The sequence below is a fragment of the Lipomyces arxii genome (assembly GCF_038497795.1).
Source record: "Lipomyces arxii strain Phaff 12-163 unplaced genomic scaffold V1512scaffold_11, whole genome shotgun sequence".
In the NCBI taxonomy this organism is placed as follows: domain Eukaryota; kingdom Fungi; phylum Ascomycota; class Lipomycetes; order Lipomycetales; family Lipomycetaceae; genus Lipomyces; species Lipomyces arxii.
The window spans coordinates 132043-148967 of NW_027117710.1; the positions used below are offsets into that span (position 1 = coordinate 132043).

General features: G+C 42.9%; 9 protein-coding genes across 9 annotated transcripts; 5 read left to right on the forward strand and 4 right to left on the reverse strand.

The window, feature by feature from the left end:
• Positions 1–18: 18 nt before the first annotated feature.
• Positions 19–968, reverse strand: V1512DRAFT_253944 (uncharacterized protein; the record flags this gene model as incomplete). The annotated part of the gene is made up of 4 exons (XM_066914760.1): positions 19–33; positions 83–741; positions 782–839; positions 861–968. 4 exons carry the CDS (start codon positions 966–968, stop codon positions 19–21), a joined length of 840 nt encoding a protein of 279 aa, XP_066770745.1.
• A 249-nt stretch (positions 969–1217) lies between these two features.
• On the forward strand, positions 1218–2715 carry V1512DRAFT_264559 (ATP-NAD kinase-like domain-containing protein). The gene has a single exon (XM_066916707.1). The coding sequence runs from the start codon at positions 1349–1351 to the stop codon at positions 2627–2629; it is 1281 nt and encodes a 426-aa protein (XP_066770746.1). The 5' UTR covers positions 1218–1348; the 3' UTR covers positions 2630–2715.
• A 69-nt stretch (positions 2716–2784) lies between these two features.
• On the reverse strand, positions 2785–3686 carry V1512DRAFT_248480 (uncharacterized protein; the record flags this gene model as incomplete). Its single annotated transcript, XM_066914551.1, has 3 exons — positions 2785–2901; positions 2950–3102; positions 3150–3686. 3 exons carry the CDS (start codon positions 3684–3686, stop codon positions 2785–2787), a joined length of 807 nt encoding a protein of 268 aa, XP_066770747.1.
• Positions 3687–5458: 1772 nt separating this feature from the next.
• V1512DRAFT_271704 (CRAL-TRIO domain-containing protein) lies at positions 5459–6262 on the forward strand (the record flags this gene model as incomplete). The annotated part of the gene is made up of 2 exons (XM_066917655.1): positions 5459–6143; positions 6195–6262. The coding sequence occupies 2 exons, from the start codon at positions 5459–5461 to the stop codon at positions 6260–6262; spliced, it is 753 nt and encodes a 250-aa protein (XP_066770748.1).
• Positions 6263–6411: 149 nt separating this feature from the next.
• On the forward strand, positions 6412–7344 carry V1512DRAFT_276831 (uncharacterized protein). The gene is made up of 2 exons (XM_066917884.1): positions 6412–6923; positions 6977–7344. Exons 1-2 carry the CDS (start codon positions 6631–6633, stop codon positions 7203–7205), a joined length of 522 nt encoding a protein of 173 aa, XP_066770749.1. The 5' UTR covers positions 6412–6630; the 3' UTR covers positions 7206–7344.
• A 65-nt stretch (positions 7345–7409) lies between these two features.
• Positions 7410–8270, forward strand: V1512DRAFT_264565 (ubiquitin-conjugating enzyme/RWD-like protein). Its single transcript, XM_066916708.1, has 3 exons — positions 7410–7676; positions 7726–7842; positions 7892–8270. Exons 1-3 carry the CDS (start codon positions 7641–7643, stop codon positions 8198–8200), a joined length of 462 nt encoding a protein of 153 aa, XP_066770750.1. The 5' UTR covers positions 7410–7640; the 3' UTR covers positions 8201–8270.
• Positions 8211–10680, reverse strand: V1512DRAFT_264566 (Glucanosyltransferase-domain-containing protein). Its single transcript, XM_066916709.1, has 3 exons — positions 10333–10680; positions 10152–10277; positions 8211–9754 (listed from the first exon to the last, which is right to left on the reverse strand). Exons 1-3 carry the CDS (start codon positions 10468–10470, stop codon positions 8477–8479), a joined length of 1542 nt encoding a protein of 513 aa, XP_066770751.1. The 5' UTR covers positions 10471–10680; the 3' UTR covers positions 8211–8476.
• Positions 10681–11290: 610 nt separating this feature from the next.
• On the reverse strand, positions 11291–12971 carry V1512DRAFT_271708 (major facilitator superfamily domain-containing protein; the record flags this gene model as incomplete). Its single annotated transcript, XM_066917656.1, has 2 exons — positions 11291–12618; positions 12671–12971. 2 exons carry the CDS (start codon positions 12969–12971, stop codon positions 11291–11293), a joined length of 1629 nt encoding a protein of 542 aa, XP_066770752.1.
• Positions 12972–14301: 1330 nt separating this feature from the next.
• V1512DRAFT_253953 (endo-1,3(4)-beta-glucanase) lies at positions 14302–16668 on the forward strand (the record flags this gene model as incomplete). Its single annotated transcript, XM_066914761.1, has 5 exons — positions 14302–14580; positions 14630–15677; positions 15724–16235; positions 16288–16597; positions 16646–16668. The coding sequence occupies 5 exons, from the start codon at positions 14302–14304 to the stop codon at positions 16666–16668; spliced, it is 2172 nt and encodes a 723-aa protein (XP_066770753.1).
• Positions 16669–16925: the final 257 nt, after the last annotated feature.

Consider the following 16925-nt stretch of genomic DNA (forward strand, 5'->3'; position numbering starts at 1 on the left):
TCTAAATTTTTTCACCATCTACCCATTTGCGACCTTCGACATCCAGTCTCGCCTTCTGCCTTTCATGATGAAAGGCACTCACAGTACGCTTTCGCTTTTTAGCTGATGTCATAACGCTGTTAACGTACGGACAAGGGCTAAACTGCGTGGCGGCTGTTTCCAATGACACAAACGGACAGCCCGACGATGACGTAGTATCCATCATGCCTTGACGCTGGTCTGTCCACTGCCACTGCTTGCGGTGAGGACTGGATTGCTGAAAGGTTGCTAGCTTTCGATAATATTCAGCCGGATCGGGGATCGACCGGAACGTGACAGGCATGTCGTCAAAATACGTACGACTAGACTCAACACCGGTCATTGACCTGTCAGGTGTCGAAGACCCGCCTTGAATAGGCGAAGGAGAAGAAGAGAGCGCGAGATCAAACGGGTCCAAGCCGGAAGCAACTCGGTCCGAGCGCCATAGTTCCGCATTGTCGTCCAAAACAAGCATACCTTCGGGCACACCAAAATCATTGTAAAATTCATCGTCGTCGTCATCATAATCGGACTCAAACTTGAACTCCTCATCATCGACTGCCATCATTGGTACGTCTTCGTCGAACAGACATATCTTGGAGCGCCGTTCGTCTCTGTTGCTGAAGTCCACAAAAGGCCGCTGCATAGCAATACCAAGCATAGAGCCACTAACACTGCCTGATTCCTTCAACATATTCTCCTCTCGCGATGCTAGCTCAAATACTGTCAAAGGAATTGTCCGCAACTTAAAATATGTTTCTACACTCAGAACAACCGTAACGATTTTTGTACCAGATCAAATAATAAACACTATTGCAACCCTACAGTGCAATAGTAAGCACCAAAGTAGATAATATATTTGTTTCTTTTCTCAATCTTAATTGATTCATGAGGTTGAAGAAGCGGAGACGGCCCTTGTTTGGGATCCGGTCTCCGCGCCCTTCAGTCATGATTATGTTTAACGCCTAAGTTTAACGCATGTTGTATTGTAATAAATAGTTCTCAAAAAATAATATGGTATATATCCGCTACAATTTGCAGTTGCAGAGGAACAATGAGATTGAAGTAATGATGAAGAAAAAGAATAAAAAAATTGAGCAATAGCCCCAAGCGCGGACTTACTTTTATAAGACCTTTGAGGGCCAACCTTAACCAGCCACATTACTCTCATTTCAGTCACAAAGTCACAATTCACGAACAAAGCTTGTCTAAGTCAATCCCAAATTTCAAACCTTAATCACGACTTACTATTAGATAAAGATGGATGTAAGCTTACATATTCATTGTCAAGCTGACAACCAAAGTGCGCAGTGTATTCGGCCACATATCAATGGCACAATACAGTATAATAGATGACAGCCTTGTTGTTCAGAATGGACTGTCGGTGCCAATTGATGCTATTCTAGCTGTCTTTGCTTCGTCTGTACTTTATTGTACTTCATCAGATGAATCGTCAGACGTACCGTTCTTGAATATTGCAGATGTAGTCATTTCGCCGAAAGAATCGAAACTGCAAAGCAAATTTTTGCACAAAATACCTCAGCATCTCGACTCGAAGTTTTCAAACGTGACAGTTATCAATTCGACATTTGCTGGAAAGCAGCTCGGTAGCAAGGTCTATGAACAGTTGTTAAAGCCATTGTTTGTAGTGCTGGATGTTGCACACGAGTATATCGCTACTGAGTCCGCTACTAGTATAGCTAGTTTTGCTGGTCAACTGGTGACATCAAATGACAGCGAGAAAGAAAGTACAGTGATTATCATGTCAGGCGACACATCAATTCACGAACTAGTCAACGCACTTCACCCGATCTCAAGTTCGAGAAACTTGACACTGGCACCTATCCCGACAGGCTCGGGCAATTCACTCACGACTACATTGTCTGTGTTGACTCCTATAGACGCCATATCAAGGCTTTTGTTTGGTTCTCCTCATGCATTGAACCCGTTCTATGCAGTCTTCCCGCCAGAATGCAAGGAGGTTATTCCGCCAAGCGAGGCCGATCCAGAAGGAAAGACAGTGAATTTAAATACACCAGATGAGTTTAGTGACGGATCGAGTTGGATATATGCATTTGTTGAGGTTTCATGGGCGCTGCACGCCGCACTACTCGGAGACAGTGACTCTCCTGAATACCGCAAGCTGGGAAACGATAGATTTAAAATTGCAGCGAAAGAGAACTTAGACAGGAACGTGGGCTGGAACGGTCCAATCAAGTACGTGACCACGGCCGGCGTTTCTGAACAAGAAGCTGGACCGCATTCATATGTGCTATGGACTACCAGTACCAATCTCGAGCCTGGATTCTGCATAGCTCCTACAGCGGTTCCACTCTCGGGAAAAATCCAGATGATTGAGATTCCGTTTATGGATGGCGAGGAAGTCATGAGACTGTTAATGCTCGCCTATCAGGATGGCAAGCATGTAGAACAAAAGGAAGTGTTTTACAAAGAGGTTCAAGAGGCAGACGTCACTGTTGAGGAACACGAAGAGAGGATGCGGCGTTTTTGTGTGGACGGAAGGATTATCATTGTGCCGGAAGGATCTGTGGTCAGCATTCATAAAGGTGAGTCAGTAGTTAGAGGTTGGACACTTGACATTATTGTGTAAATCATGTTCTTGCATATAATTTTGGTATTAAAACAAACTCGCCAAATAAAACTAGTATTAGAATACACCACCGTTATTAAATATGCCAATATTGCAGCATCTTCCGTAGCCAAGCACGTTCGTGCCGCTTGTTTTGTTTCCATTTATCATAAAAGTTACAGAACATTAATTAGATCTGTAGGGTTTAATGGGTCGTGCTCCTCGCAGTATCTGTCTGTTGAGGGATGAATCGTCAATTTGTGGAAGTAAGAATCATAATTAAATGAGCCCGCCTAATGCTGTTAATAGCGTACAAAATAAATTTAGTATCGGAGACTTACCATTAGCAGAACATATGCGGTGTGTGAGACCGCAGTAAAAGTTCCATAAAAAGTGCCGTTGCCAATTGTGTTCGTGCCGGTGTATGAGCTAGCGGTGAACAGAGGATTGAAGAAGCTGCGGGCTCGCAGAACATGCAAAGAAACCTCGTAGTGCTACTACATGTTAAAAACCAATTCAGCATGGGAAAGTATATACGTACGTCACGCATGCCATGTACTCGTGGCTCGAACTGAGAGGTCATACTGATAGTATACTCGGTGCCTGGAATAAGATCGACTTTCTGCATCAATTTTGGATAGTCAGGAGCCGGGTAGTGGTCTGTTGAATAATGATGCAAAAATGCACCAGCCGGTGTCCTGTCAGTAGACCACTGGGTTTGCTTGAACTCGTGATAGTTTGCCGTCTTTGTCCAGTTCACAAAGTCTACAAATGTCGGGTTAGACACAACGTTTGAGCTTGGAATGCAAAATGAATCTGCGATGGTCAAGTTGCCAAAGTCACGCTTGTGCAGTGATGTAGAATGAGCCCTTGCATACGCAAGGTAAGCGGGATGTATGCTGAATGCATACTCGCCTGCCATACAGAACAGTAAGAACACAACCAGCGTACCACATGCGATTTGCAAACGAACTGCTCTCTTAATTCCTACTTTCCGAACGCCTGATGTCAATCTTATCTGCTTCATAATTTCCTCGTCAAACAAGCTCCGTCGTGTTGTCTTGGAAAGCTCTGACATTGCTTTTCTATTTGGTCTATATTCTATACCACGACCTCAATCACTCACACGAACAGCGTAATAAAGAATATATAGTCTTCACCCAATTCAATTAGCTAACTGAAAGCGGCTAAATTGTGGAAAACACAAGCCGACCTAAACTAGAAAACCAAATCTGGGCTGATATTGGGATATCACACGAACCAAATACCAGAAGACTGGGAGGAGCAGCTAACGGTTTTGTAAAAGAGATGTGATGGGTCAACGGTTCTTTTTAGGTTCTTTTCTTTGGAGTCGTTGTGTCAGAAGCTTAATCGTGAAATAGTAAATTTACAGAGACGTCGGATCTGACATGGCAATATGGCTTCAAAGAACTTTTGACAGGTCATTTTGTGCAACCTCCTGTATTCTTTCTTATATAACTTTCATCGGTTTCTCGTTGAAGCAATCTTCACTCGTCTTGCATTCGTTATCCCTAGAATCCGCAAGTAACGATGGAAAATGCAAACCATAGACGCAAGATTGCATACGATATGCGCTCAATAAAGTGGCATGAACAACGAAATGGCTAAGACAAAAAGATACGCTCAGGGGGATGGTCCAAAAAATTGGTTTTCATTAAACCCTATCCTAATTGTTGCATTACATAATATGACGCCGCACGTTTAGTCGCTTAGCTCCGGTTGATGATGCGCCGTCATATTCGAAAATAAGCATACGTTTATTTTAGTATATTTTGTTGCAATCTCTGTCGGCGTAAAAACATCAGGTGATAATCCTGTTTGCTAAAAGTGTGACAGTAACAGGTTTTCACCGGCTTCAACTAAAACGGCGAACAACAATTGAGTTCTTTATTTTTCGTTTAACGAACAGATTCGTATAAAAGTGGCAAAATGAAAACGGTCCCAATCTTCATTAATAAGACCTGAAATAGGCTTAGTGTTCTCCCAATTCAGTGTCTTTTGCATCGATTCTATAGCTCTCTCCAGATTTTAATATATTATATCATGTGGAAATAAATATATTTCAGCGCAATCTCGAGATCTTTATGAGATTGCCCAGTTCTCAATTGACATTTGGAAACAAAATGTTTTTGCTTGGCTTGCTTATTGCATTGTACAAATGAGTTACGCTACCGTCTGTTGTCTGTGCTCTGTTCAAACTTATACGTTAACGACACTTGATTTGTTATGAACGGCTTGAGGTGTCCATAGATTGCTAAAATATTTATTAGCATTAAAACCCATATTGGGCAAGCGAATTTCTTTTGTTAGTTTATGGTTGTTGGTGATGAGACGGGAACTCCAAAACGGCCGGAAATGGAGCTACGATCCTCGGAACTTAAACCTTAAGTTTTCAACGTGAACCAAAAATTACAAAACTGTCATGGAGTGTAAACTAAATATGGCTAGAGCAATTTCTGGGTATGTACCTGTAGTTTCCTGGTATATACCTGGTTAGATCTGGTCTGCTATAATTTTTGTTAATGTAGTATTTGGGAGACGTTTGAGATGATTGAACGTGCAGTTTTGGGTTAGGGCTTATAGTAAGCCGGGTGACTCTAATAGTCTAGTCCGGGTCATTGTATATCTTATCAGATCATCAGTCGGGCAGGGGACCTAGCCAGAACAATCTGCTGACACGAGACTTTGAACCAGCAAAATATTGAAACACAAAATTCATAAAAATCAGATTCCAATTCCACGATAGCTAACAAAATGTCCGAGACGCCAGAGTATCTTTCTAAGCTTACTTCAGTAGAGCTCCAGAGTTTCAATGACCTTGTGTCGGCCATGCCTGCTCTGTTAAAGGAGGCCGAATACTGCGAACTATATGCGCACGATCTTTCGGTGAGGACGCCAGCGACCGACTGTCTTTTGATTAAGTACTTGGTCGCAAATAAGTACGCTGTTCCTGAGACTCGCCAGCAGTTGCTGGACACGCTAAAGTGGCGAAAGTCGTTCAAACCTTTGTCGGCTGCGTTTGAAGAGACCCACGATCCAAAGTTCGAAGGTCTTGGTTTCATCACTGAGGATAAGAGCAAGGACAATGGAGAGATTATCACATGGAATTTGTACGGTCAAGCTGCAGCAAAACCAGACATTGTGTTTGGTGACCTCGACAAATTTCTCCGCTGGCGAGTGGGTGTCATGGAACGTGGGTTGCAATTGCTAGATTTTGCGTCATCTCGAACGCAGATTTCTCAAGTTCACGATTATGCAAACGTGAGCTTTTTGCGAATGGATCCAAACGCGAGAAAGGCCTCGCGCGCGGCGGTAGAGATCTTTCAAAAGTTTTATCCTGAATTACTGGGCAAGAAGTACTTTGTTAATGTACCTTTGATCATGGGCTGGATGTTTACTGCTATGAAGCTATTTGTCTCGCGCGAGACCATGCAGAAGTTTGTCGTGCTGAGCTACGCTACCTATCTGGCCGAATACACTGGGTCGAATGTGCCTGAGGTGTACGGCGGAAAAGGTTTGTCATTGAAGGAACAGGACTGTTTTGGATCAATTACGCTTCCTGCAGACTTCAAGATGCCAGAACTGGTTGAAGCTGAGGTGAAGACAGATGTTGGTCCAGAAGCAGAACTATGAGTGTTGCAGTTGAATGTTGAATGTTAGCTTGAGAGGGGCTGTATGTAGGATTTTTGAGAAACGAATAGTTAATAATTAATGATATGATTTAATCTACAAGTTTATTCACTTATAGTTATGCTCTGTTCTTAAAGCTCCCTGCCGTCAATCATGACATGGCATATCGGCTTTTGATTGAGTGTATACCCCTGAACTGTACTTGAAGTTTGTTGACTGTCTTCGTGACATTTGATTTTGAACACGGCTAATTCTTCAGTTTCAATAAGCAATAGAGATCAGATCCAGTACAGTTGATAAATGCTGATATAATAGAACAGATTTAGACAATCAAACACTTGACGCAACTGTGGTCGCAGCATTAAATCGCAATGCTTTCATCATTATCAGGTCTTAAACTACGCCAAACTTTGACCCAAGCACTTAATTTCTGCCTCGTCTTGACAACGGCGTTTATGTTTTGGAAAGGATTGAGCGTCGTCGCAGATTCACCGTCGCCGATTGTGGTCGTGCTGTCGGGATCGATGGAGCCTGCGTTTCAACGCGGTGATATTTTATTTTTGTGGAACCGGGACGCCAGAGTCAAGGTCGGCGATATTGTGGTTTATAACGTCAAAGGCAGAGATATTCCTATCGTACACAGAGTTGTGCGAAACCATGCCTCGTATGTACTTCTTTTTGGCTATACTTGATCTAGTTCTGACATAGCTCTTGTAGAGCTAAAAAGCAATTACTTTTAACGAAAGGAGACAACAATGCAATGGACGACGTTGATTTATATGCATACAATCAATTCTATCTTGACCGGGAAAAAGAAGTCATTGGTGCCGTGAAAGCGTACGTTCCATGGGTAGGCTACATTACAATCCTTCTGAGCGAGAATCTGTGGGCTAAGTATGCATTACTTGGAGGAATGGGATTATTGGCCATGATGCAACGCGAGTGAATATAATGCAGTCGGTTCAGACTTGTAGAATAGATATTGCGGGTTGTTCGTGTTATTTCATGCGACACTAGAATTGACCCGAATTTGGACTTTTGCACTTTGTTTCATATAGCCGGAAATAATTAACATTCTATACTAAGTATCATTTATTTAAATTAGCGTACATAAAAAAACTTCCCTTTTACTGCCGTTCGCCCACGATTAAGCGCCTCTGTCCTAAAGAGGTCGTCAATGAATTTCTCTTCCCAATTCTTCCCAACTGAATCGTCAACCTACTACCACATACAACAACGTATTAACAACTAAAACTAAATCAGCCAACGTTTGCTGCTCTGAACTACATTATTTTCTTGTATATTTATACTACCACTACCTTGCTTTCGTCGCAAATTGAAAATCACACATTGGACGTGCTCCGTTAGCATCTTCACAATTATGGCGACCCCACATGCAATGAAGCGCATAACAAGGGTACGTGCCGCGTGAAGTTATAATCTACAACTTACTAACTTCCGCCGAGGAATTGAACGAAATTCAAACGCAGGCTTCACCGTTCTACACTGCAGGCCCAAAATCAGACTCTGATTTACTAAATTGGGTCGTCACCATCCCCGGCCCAGCTGGCACGCCGTACGAGGTAAGTCTTCCCAGCTCTAGACCGTTCTCACGCTCACGCTTCACACCAGGGCGGAAACTTCAAGTTGGCATTGACTTTACCTCCACAGTACCCGTTCCATCCGCCAACACTCATCTTTACAACCAAAATCTACCACCCAAACGTGCTCTCGGACGGCGTCGTCTGCATCCCGCTGCTCAAGACAGACACTTGGAAACCATCATGCAAGCTCACGACAGTCATCGATATCGCCGTCGCAATCTTGGCCGAACCAGACCCAGATCAAGCAATTGAAGGCGAGGCTGCTGATATGTGGAAGGCAGATCGCTCACGGTTTACAAAGACTGCAAAAGCTTGGACAGAACGATACGCTGAATAGTACGGTAGAATTTGTACAAAAGATCTTTATAAAGTATAATACCGCATTTGAATCCAAAAGTTTGTCCACACGAATAAGCAAGAAATCTTGTCTAAGCCGTATCTCGTATCTATACACAAAAAAAGAAACTCATAGATATAACAACGCTACGACATAAAAAAGTGACGTGCATACGATACAAACCATATTCCAAAACCATCGCCTTTCCGTACCTAAGACCCTTCAAAAAAGAAATCAAAGAGACATGCGTCTCTGTTGAAGCTTCCATATTTTTATCTAAGCAAAGACGACACCGACAACAGCAGCAACAATAGCTGCAACACCGACGGTCTGGTGGTTAAAGTTCGCAACAGCGGCACCAGTCGAGGTAGGGCTGGCAGCTGTAGTAGCCGCAGTGCTAGCCGAAGGAGCGCCAGTGATGGTCGCAGAAGACTCAGTGGAGGCAGCAAGTGAAGCACCGCTAGTAGATGTCGCTGTGGCATCAGTAGACACGCTAGCAGCGTCACCAGACTGAGGAGTATCCGAGTCAGTCTGCTCAATAGCAGATTCGTCAGAAACCTCAACATCGTTAGTGATTTGGATGTTAGAATTGGTGATTGCATTTCCGCTAACATCAAAGATGGTGTAGTTGGTTGACCTGACAGTAACATCAACATATCGGCCACGGACATACGACGAATCGAGACCATCGGCAATGAGATCAGCAGCAAGGGTATCTGGAATGTCAGTCTCGCCGTTGATGTTGTCATACGATGAGGCATAAGACGTAGGACGAGGAGTGGCAGATGATGTAGCAAGTCCAGAAACGGTCGCAGAAGCATACATGGAAGACAAAACAGTATAGTCAGGAAGCATGGAGGCGGATCCATCATCTCCAATGGTGACAAGACCATAGTCGGAAGTCTCCTGGCTGTACTCGTAAACAAGACCGCCGGAGAAAACAACAGAGAAATCATCGGAGAAAATGGTGCCTACTTCCTGGAAAGTACGTGGGAGGACCTGATTGCAGCCAAACTCAGACAAGAAGATAGGCATGCTGAAGTTGCTATAGGCCTCGACAAGTGTGTCGTATCCAGAAGACTGGAACGTCTGCCTGCCGCACCATTGGTAAGAGTTAACACCATAAAAGTCAACTGCCTCCTCAGCTGGGCCAGACTCGAGGTAGTCAGCAAGCGAAATACGGTAGTGCAAATCATCAGCAGCGGAGTAACCAACTGGAATCTGACGCTTAATGTTATTAGACATGTAATCCTTCATGTCACGAACAACAGCCTTAATGTAATGAGGAGAGTACTCCGCTGACGTAACGTTGTTGACAATCTCGTTTCCAGCAAAGAAACCGAGGGTGTTGTTGTATCCAGCAAAAGCTTCAATAACAGAGAAGACATGAGTCAAGTAGGGCTCAGTGTAAGTTGTCCAAGGCTCGTTATTGTAGATATGCTGGTTTTCAAGAGGAGTGTTAACATCAAGAACCAAGTAAATACCGGCAGACGCAAGCATAGTCATGCACTGGTCATGATCCAGTTCAGGATCAATCGAGTAGATTCTGATAGTCTATAATCTTAGTCAGTTTTATGCATTTTTTTTTTTGGTTATGGACTAATGCACAACTATTCGACGCGTTACTAAAATAAGGTTCAGTCGACAGTAAACAAAACGAGCGCTAAAATTAGTACTAGTGTGGTTAGGGTAAATCTTCCACGCGACTGAAACAGATCCACGTCTAGAACGTGGAAGTTCAGGCACCGAAAAAGTGTTTCAATTAGGTGAACAGGCAGAAGAAGCGTCGACAAATGCCGTAGAACCACGTTTTAGTGACTTCTGAATTATTGTTGATTTCAATAACGAGGTGTCACGTACCCGCATGATAGAAAATTGAAGTAAACAAGTGAAAAATGTGAAGCAATCGAATAGTTGTGACCAAAAATAACCTTGAACATTCTTTACTTACGTTAACACCCAAGTTCTGCAAAAGATAGACGTCACGGGCACAAGCATCAGGGTCTGACAAGGGGTCAGCACCATCTCTGAAGCCAGCCGAACCACCAGGCTGATAATCAACACCTTTCAAAAAGAACTATAGATTTGATTAGTTTTGATATCTTCCGAAATCGCTCTATTAAATAACTCACAGGCTCGCCAGTGACAGAATCAACGAAGTATCTGCCCCTAACTTCTTTTGTGCTGATTGCTGAAGCAGGAGATGACGCGAACAGAACTGCGGCCGATGCAACAGCCAAAACAGAAGAAATTCCTTTAGTGAAACGCATTTTAATCAAAGAAAAAAGATTGAAAGAATAAAAGAGTGTTAGAATTTGAACGAGTAACACGACTGATATAAATAAAGTAAGTCTCTTATTGTAGAAGAGAAAAAGGAATTGATTGAAGTTTTATGAAGTGGAAGTTAGAGACGGGAAGAAAGTGCCGGGACCTTCGTTCGGGGTTCTTTACCCTGAGGATTGAGGGTAAATGCCAATCAATACCCCTGCGCCCTTGTGTTTACCGCGCCACGTTTGTAAAACAGCCACCACATTCAAACCTTCGACGACGCGTGTGCCATTTTGCGTATATAGCCAAGTCTTCCATTACCAAAGATATTTATAGTCAATGCTAAACCCAGTGCATATATACGATTAGTCTATTGTTAAGACTAAACGCTGAATTTAATTTCTATTTTTTATTGCGACAAAAGCAGGCAAAAAAAGATCTTTATTAGGCTGGTTTAATTACTATAAATCACGTTCATAGTACGAAACGCGTTTCTCTTTCATCCCTTTGACGTGTTTTTAATGAAAAACCTCTTACACTTACGCGTCACAGACCAAGTTCGAGCTCTTGTATTTCACTCACATTCATTATCATGATTCCCAAAGGGGGAGTGAATAATCATATTGTTGACGTCACTCAGAAAAGCTCAGTCTGTGCTCACATAATAGTTCGCATTCCACACTACATATCCCAAGTCTACTACTTTCTCTACGTACATATCAATAAAAATATTAGCGAAAAATCAATTAACACCCATTTGAACAAAATGTAATATTTTGTTTGTGATAACCCAGACCCTAATATGCAATTATGCCAAATCCCTTACAAACCCCTTGAAGTTTTTGACCTCGCTCGAATGGCTGGTCCGAACTTCCAGAATAAAAACGGGATAGGTGCCATAATCAAAGCAAGAAAACCAACTAGAGTCGACGCCCAGCGCGGTGTGAGTCTAACATACATTGTGCTAGCAAACAGCGGGAAGAACGCTCCAAACATTGACCGCAATAGAGTGTTTGCTGCCAAGGCACTGGCAGCATACATCAAATACGAATCAACCAGGTAACTGAACATGCACAAAAACAGAGTCACCATTCCAAATCCAAATGGGATTCCGGCGAGAACTGATGCAATCCAGTGTACATGAGGCAACGAAGCCCATCCAAACCAGAATAATGAGATTGGAAGACAAAACGCGCCAATCATGGAATATGGTAGACGAGCTTCGGGATAAATTTTGCCATTTCCTTTCTCTTCTGAGATCCTGATGTATAATCTGGTTTGAGCAGGCGATGTCATCACCGCAGCGATCATACCGATACCAATGGCCAAGAAAGGCAATCCACCAATTCCAGTACCCCATCCTCGCTCTCTTTGGTACACTACCGGATATGCAATGAAGTTCATGTACAAAATAGCATAAACAAGAGCACAGTATAGCGAAATCAGAAACACGATTGATTCAGTAAACAACATGTGAACCGGACGAATGATACTGTTTCTGAACCGTGCCACATGCGACATGCCACTTCTCTCGTGCGCAGCATGCAGATCTTGATTCCCAGTTTCCTTTCTTAACTTTGCTGCCTTCCGTTCCAATAATGTAGGACCAAATGTCTCGGGAATTGTCAACATGAAGCAAAACATGGTGCCAGAAAAAATCAAGCAAAGCCAGAAGGTCCATCTCCAGCTCACGTACTGCGATAAGAAACCACCAATAATGGGGCCAAGAATAGGGCCCATGAAAGGAGCAAGAGTGAAAAATGACATTGCGTTTCCTCGCTCAGCTGGTACCCAAATGTCACCAAGTGTTCCAGCCGCATTACTTACAGGCGATGACCCAGCAATGCCACTGATCAACCGCGACACCAAAAGTGTAGCAATATTTGGTGCCAAAGCAGCGCCGATTTGAAACAGCATAAACGGAATCCACGTGGTAATGTACACAATATTTCGACCATAGACTTCAGACAGTGGAGCAAAAACAAGAGGTCCCAACGCAAACCCGACGACGTACAGCGTAAGGCCGAGAGTAGCAACGAGAGTCTTGACTTGGAACTCTGCGGCAATGTCGCGAATACCTGCAGTAAACACCGACGAAGCAAAAGCGACACAGAAGGTTGCCAACGCCGTGACCATTGTGATATACCACTCTGAATTATAATTAGTAACGAATTGCACGGAAATACAGCAAATTGCACTCACTCTTTTTTTTAGTAAAATTAAAAGGGTTTTCAGGATCATCAGATCCATCCCAACCAACAACATTTGGACTAACAGAGTCAATTCTACTCATACCCCGCTGTAATTCCTCCAGCTGCTCATCAAGATCCATGTCCACTGCTCCGGACTTAATTCTGGACAGTTCGAGACGGTCAACATCTTCTTCTAAAACTTGCCCGTCAGATGCAAGCAATTCAATGTCCTCATTCTTCTTTTCGATTGCCGAATCTGAAGAAGTTGAGGTCAAAGAATTGGCAACAGGTTCAGTAGGTAACGACGACATCTTTTCTACTGATATGCTGCACAGCTGGGATATTTTTACAGCCGCAATATAGATAGATATCTTGTTTGGATATCTATATCAATGGGCCACTGAATCATGCGGCACAATAAAATGCAGGATAGAAGAAGGTCGATGCTCGGGCCCATCAAAAAAAAATAAAGTCCGAAACGAGTTAAACCCTCTACAGTCATATAGATAGATAACCGGAACTATTTTACGTCATTTTAACGCCGAAACTCCGAGAAAATGTTCACGGTTAGTAAGGTATTAAAAACAAAAGGATTTTGGTTCAGGAATACCACCGTTAAAAGTCTATTGCTCTATCGGTTGCATTAATCTTCTTGGAACGGCATCATCGTGAACATGGGGATTACTACGTGTCAGCAATATTTTGTCAGGGTTTCCGACGTTCCGAGTGTTCAAAAAGCTTAAACTAGGTGTCTGTGTACGTTGGAACCATAGTTACGTCTGGCTTCGAAAATCTTGGTATTCTTTCAAAGCGCGAAAATTTATAATCAAATCACAGGCACGGCATCTGGCTTTTTAGAGTAGCATAAAATTGGAGCCATATTCTGTCAAACTGCATGTTAGATTTAGACCTCAGTCCTTGTCGATAATGTCGCGTGACAAACGCTTCAGGGGTTTAGTGTCAAGGCTTGCTGACATTCGACAAGGTTTGGTGACTAAGTCGTTGATATATGGTCTCTTACGACGACTATGTTAAAGATTGCTTATCTAGTAAAAGGTTTGATTTTATCATCCAAAGTCATTGCTCACTTTGGCTTGATTTCAAGTGGGGGCGGTCAAAGGGTTTGAACGCCGTTCTACCAACCATCCTTTGTCTCTGTTCAACTTGTTGGTGCTTGCGTTTAAGGTTTTGGGATTGATATAAAAGTTAAATATTAAACCGACAAAAGAAAGGGCGGGAAACAGCCTGCAACATCTTCACTGTTATTCAAACAAAACCTATGTAATTGTGTACATACCAGCTGCCTTAAAACAAAAAATTTGTATTCAGGTCAAGTGACTAACTAAACCATGAATGAAACGCGACGTCTCGAGCACGTGACAGCACTGCTTAGGCTAAGGGTTTAAGTGTTATGCGCGAGTTGAAAATATCAGGGTTATATCATGTGATTTTTACTTATTGAAGAAACTTACCATTCTGTTATTAGGGTTGTCTTCAAGAACTGTGAGGTCGAACGACGACAGACAGAAGTGAAGGGATTGTAAGTTGATCCCATCAATTGTTGCTAAGCGAGATATATTTGCGCTGAATTATTTCTAATAGCTTTACTGACGTGACCTCAATTACTTCATATTCTGAATTATGGCCCCGGTAGAGCTATTTCAGCAAGTCTCCGGCATGGCTCCCCATCCTAGATTTCAACGCCGTCCACATCCGCAACCTCCAAAGAGTGTTAGGGTTCAGCCTGGACGTGACAATGAACTAACCAAGCCTCCGCTGCAAACCAACAAGTTCTACTCGAATTTGTATCTGGGGAATCAAGATCAAGGAGTGTTTATGTGCCCATATGTTCTTTGGTGGAATCGAGGTGCCGGCGATCACTATGGGCTCGCAATCGGCCAAACCTCAAAAGACCAGCGCGTAAGTTTACAGTAGTTTGTTTCAGTATATCTTTTAACGAAATTATCAGGTATATGGCCCGGACAATACTCCAAATCCACAATATATGTTTCATCCCATTGGCATTAGATCAATCTCACTATCGGCATTCGAGTTCGACAAGACAATGAGAATGGAACTTAGCGAAATGCTACAGTTTTCAGTAACCGCCGACTTTTATGCTGGTCCGGCCCATGGTACAGACAAAATCTTACGAGTTCCGATCGTGCTTGGCACCGGATTCATTACAGGCTCGTACTTCAATTTGATCCCCCGATTTTGTTCAGCTGTCGGGTTTAAATCGTTTACCCAGAAGCCTGGTCCCAGAAAGGGCATTCAAAAATATGTAATAGAATTGCATGATAATACAACCTGGGTTCTATACGCAAGTATACCACAAAATGAGAGCTTTGAGCTTCAGCAAGAGGATGGCAGTACTTTAACAGCCACGCAACGGGTCAAAGGTGTGATGATTCAAATTGCAAAGCTCTCTCCTGGTAGCGAAAAGCACTACGACAATCATGCGGGAAAGTACGCCGTTCGTGCTCAAATATCTGGCACTGCTAATGATCGCGACTCGGTAGTACGAATCAACTGGTCGTCTCGGCAGCCGTGTAATTCAGATCAGCTGATTCTGTTTGCCCTACCACACCACATCTCTGCATTTACCCAGCAGATGAAAAAAGCTGCGCTTGGATTCTCATTAGACACTCAATCAAAGGGTACGATGTGGGCATATTCTGCTAAAGATTTTTATATGAACGAGCGGTTGCCAATATACCTCCGATATATGCCTTGGTCTTCGATGCCCAACGCCCCACCAATCAAGTATTCAAACGAAACTTTAAGATTGATTCATTATGTTGCATCAGCAGAGCTTCAGCAGGACATGTTTGCTCAAATAAATCTTAATTCAATGTACTTTGCAGGGAAAGCTTTAGATAAATTCGCATACATTTGTTTCGTCGCGTTTGAAATATTGAAAGATCAACAGCTTGCAATTGCAGGACTCGAAAAGCTAAAGGCTGCGTTTCAGATGTTTGTTTGCAACCAGCAGCAATTCCCGCTCTACTATGATAGTAAGCTGTTCGTCATTGCCAATTAAAACAAATTAACGAATCTTAGCAACGTTTAAGGGCATTGTATCTAGCGGCGCATGCACAACTGGAAACTCGTTGGAAGACTTTGGCAATTCTTATTATAACGATCATCATTTTCACTACGGATACTTCATCCATGCTGCAGCGATTATTGGTTATATCGACTCCGCAATGGGTGGAAGCTGGGTGTATGACAACAAGCATTACATCAACATGCTTGTAAGGGATATTGCAAATCCGTCCGAACAAGACCCTTATTTCCCAGTTTCAAGATCATTTGACTGGTTTCATGGTCACAGTTGGGCTAAAGGACTGTTTGAGTCGGGGGACGGCAAGGATCAAGAGTCAACTTCAGAGGACTATCATCACGCTTTAGCAATAAAGCTGTGGGGAAGTGTTGTCAAGGACAAAAGTATGGAGGCTCGCGGTGCGGTAATGCTGTCAATTATGAAACGGTCATTCGGCACATACTTCCTTCTAGATGACAAGAACAATGTGCAGGACGAAAAACTAAAAGCAAATAGAGTCGCTGGAATTGTAAGTGATGCAACGGCTTCAGTTTTGAAGAGCTTGCTAACTACATTTGCAGCTTTTTGAGAATAAGATAGACCACACAACATACTTCTCCTCAAGAATAGAATGTATTCAAGGCATTCACATGTTACCTCTTTCCCCCGCGTCGTCGTACATGAGATCACCAGATTTTTGTAACCAGGAATGGCAGTCACTTTTAGCGCATATTGCAGGAAGTATCGATGATGGCTGGAAAGGCATTTTGTTTGGAAATTTGGCATTATTTGATCCTAGAAGCAGCTTTGAGTTTTTCGCAGATAAGCGCTTTCAAAACAAGTGGTTAGATGGTGGTGCCAGTCGAACGTGGTATTTGGCATACGCTGCTGGTACGTATTTGTTTGCAGGTTGGCTCTAATTATGCTGATTTATTGTAGGTGTTGGTGGAGCTGTTGCTTAAAATTGTCTGGATTCTGTACACTATTTTGTAAAATGCTATTTTGGAGGCAGGTTATTGCAGTCCAATAAGGTTTAAATTACTTGGGAACTATGTTTGGCTTCACATCTTGCAAGTTTCGCTAAAAAAAAAGTCTCTGCAGCGCGTACCTGTTATGCTACCCAAGACCACAGAATTGCACAATATTACACTGTTGCGCGCTGTGAAACCCCAAGAGTTTATGCCTACATCAGCAGTGCAAGGCTGCAAAGCTATGCCCT

Coding starts and splice junctions, on each gene's coding strand:
- V1512DRAFT_264559 (XM_066916707.1), top strand. CDS start 1,349: ATGGCACAATACAGTATAATAGATGACAGCCTTGTTGTTCAGAATGGA.
- V1512DRAFT_276831 (XM_066917884.1), top strand. CDS start 6,631: ATGCTTTCATCATTATCAGGTCTTAAACTACGCCAAACTTTGACCCAA. Junction 6,924..6,976: donor GTTGTGCGAAACCATGCCTC/GTATGTACTTCT, acceptor TAGCTCTTGTAG/AGCTAAAAAGCAATTACTTT.
- V1512DRAFT_264565 (XM_066916708.1), top strand. CDS start 7,641: ATGGCGACCCCACATGCAATGAAGCGCATAACAAGG. Junction 7,677..7,725: donor CAATGAAGCGCATAACAAGG/GTACGTGCCGCG, acceptor ACTTCCGCCGAG/GAATTGAACGAAATTCAAAC. Junction 7,843..7,891: donor CAGCTGGCACGCCGTACGAG/GTAAGTCTTCCC, acceptor GCTTCACACCAG/GGCGGAAACTTCAAGTTGGC.
- V1512DRAFT_264566 (XM_066916709.1), bottom strand. CDS start 10,470: ATGCGTTTCACTAAAGGAATTTCTTCTGTTTTGGCTGTTGCATCGGCC. Junction 10,278..10,332: donor ATTCTGTCACTGGCGAGCCT/GTGAGTTATTTA, acceptor TCAAATCTATAG/TTCTTTTTGAAAGGTGTTGA. Junction 9,755..10,151: donor TGCAGAACTTGGGTGTTAAC/GTAAGTAAAGAA, acceptor CTAAGATTATAG/ACTATCAGAATCTACTCGAT.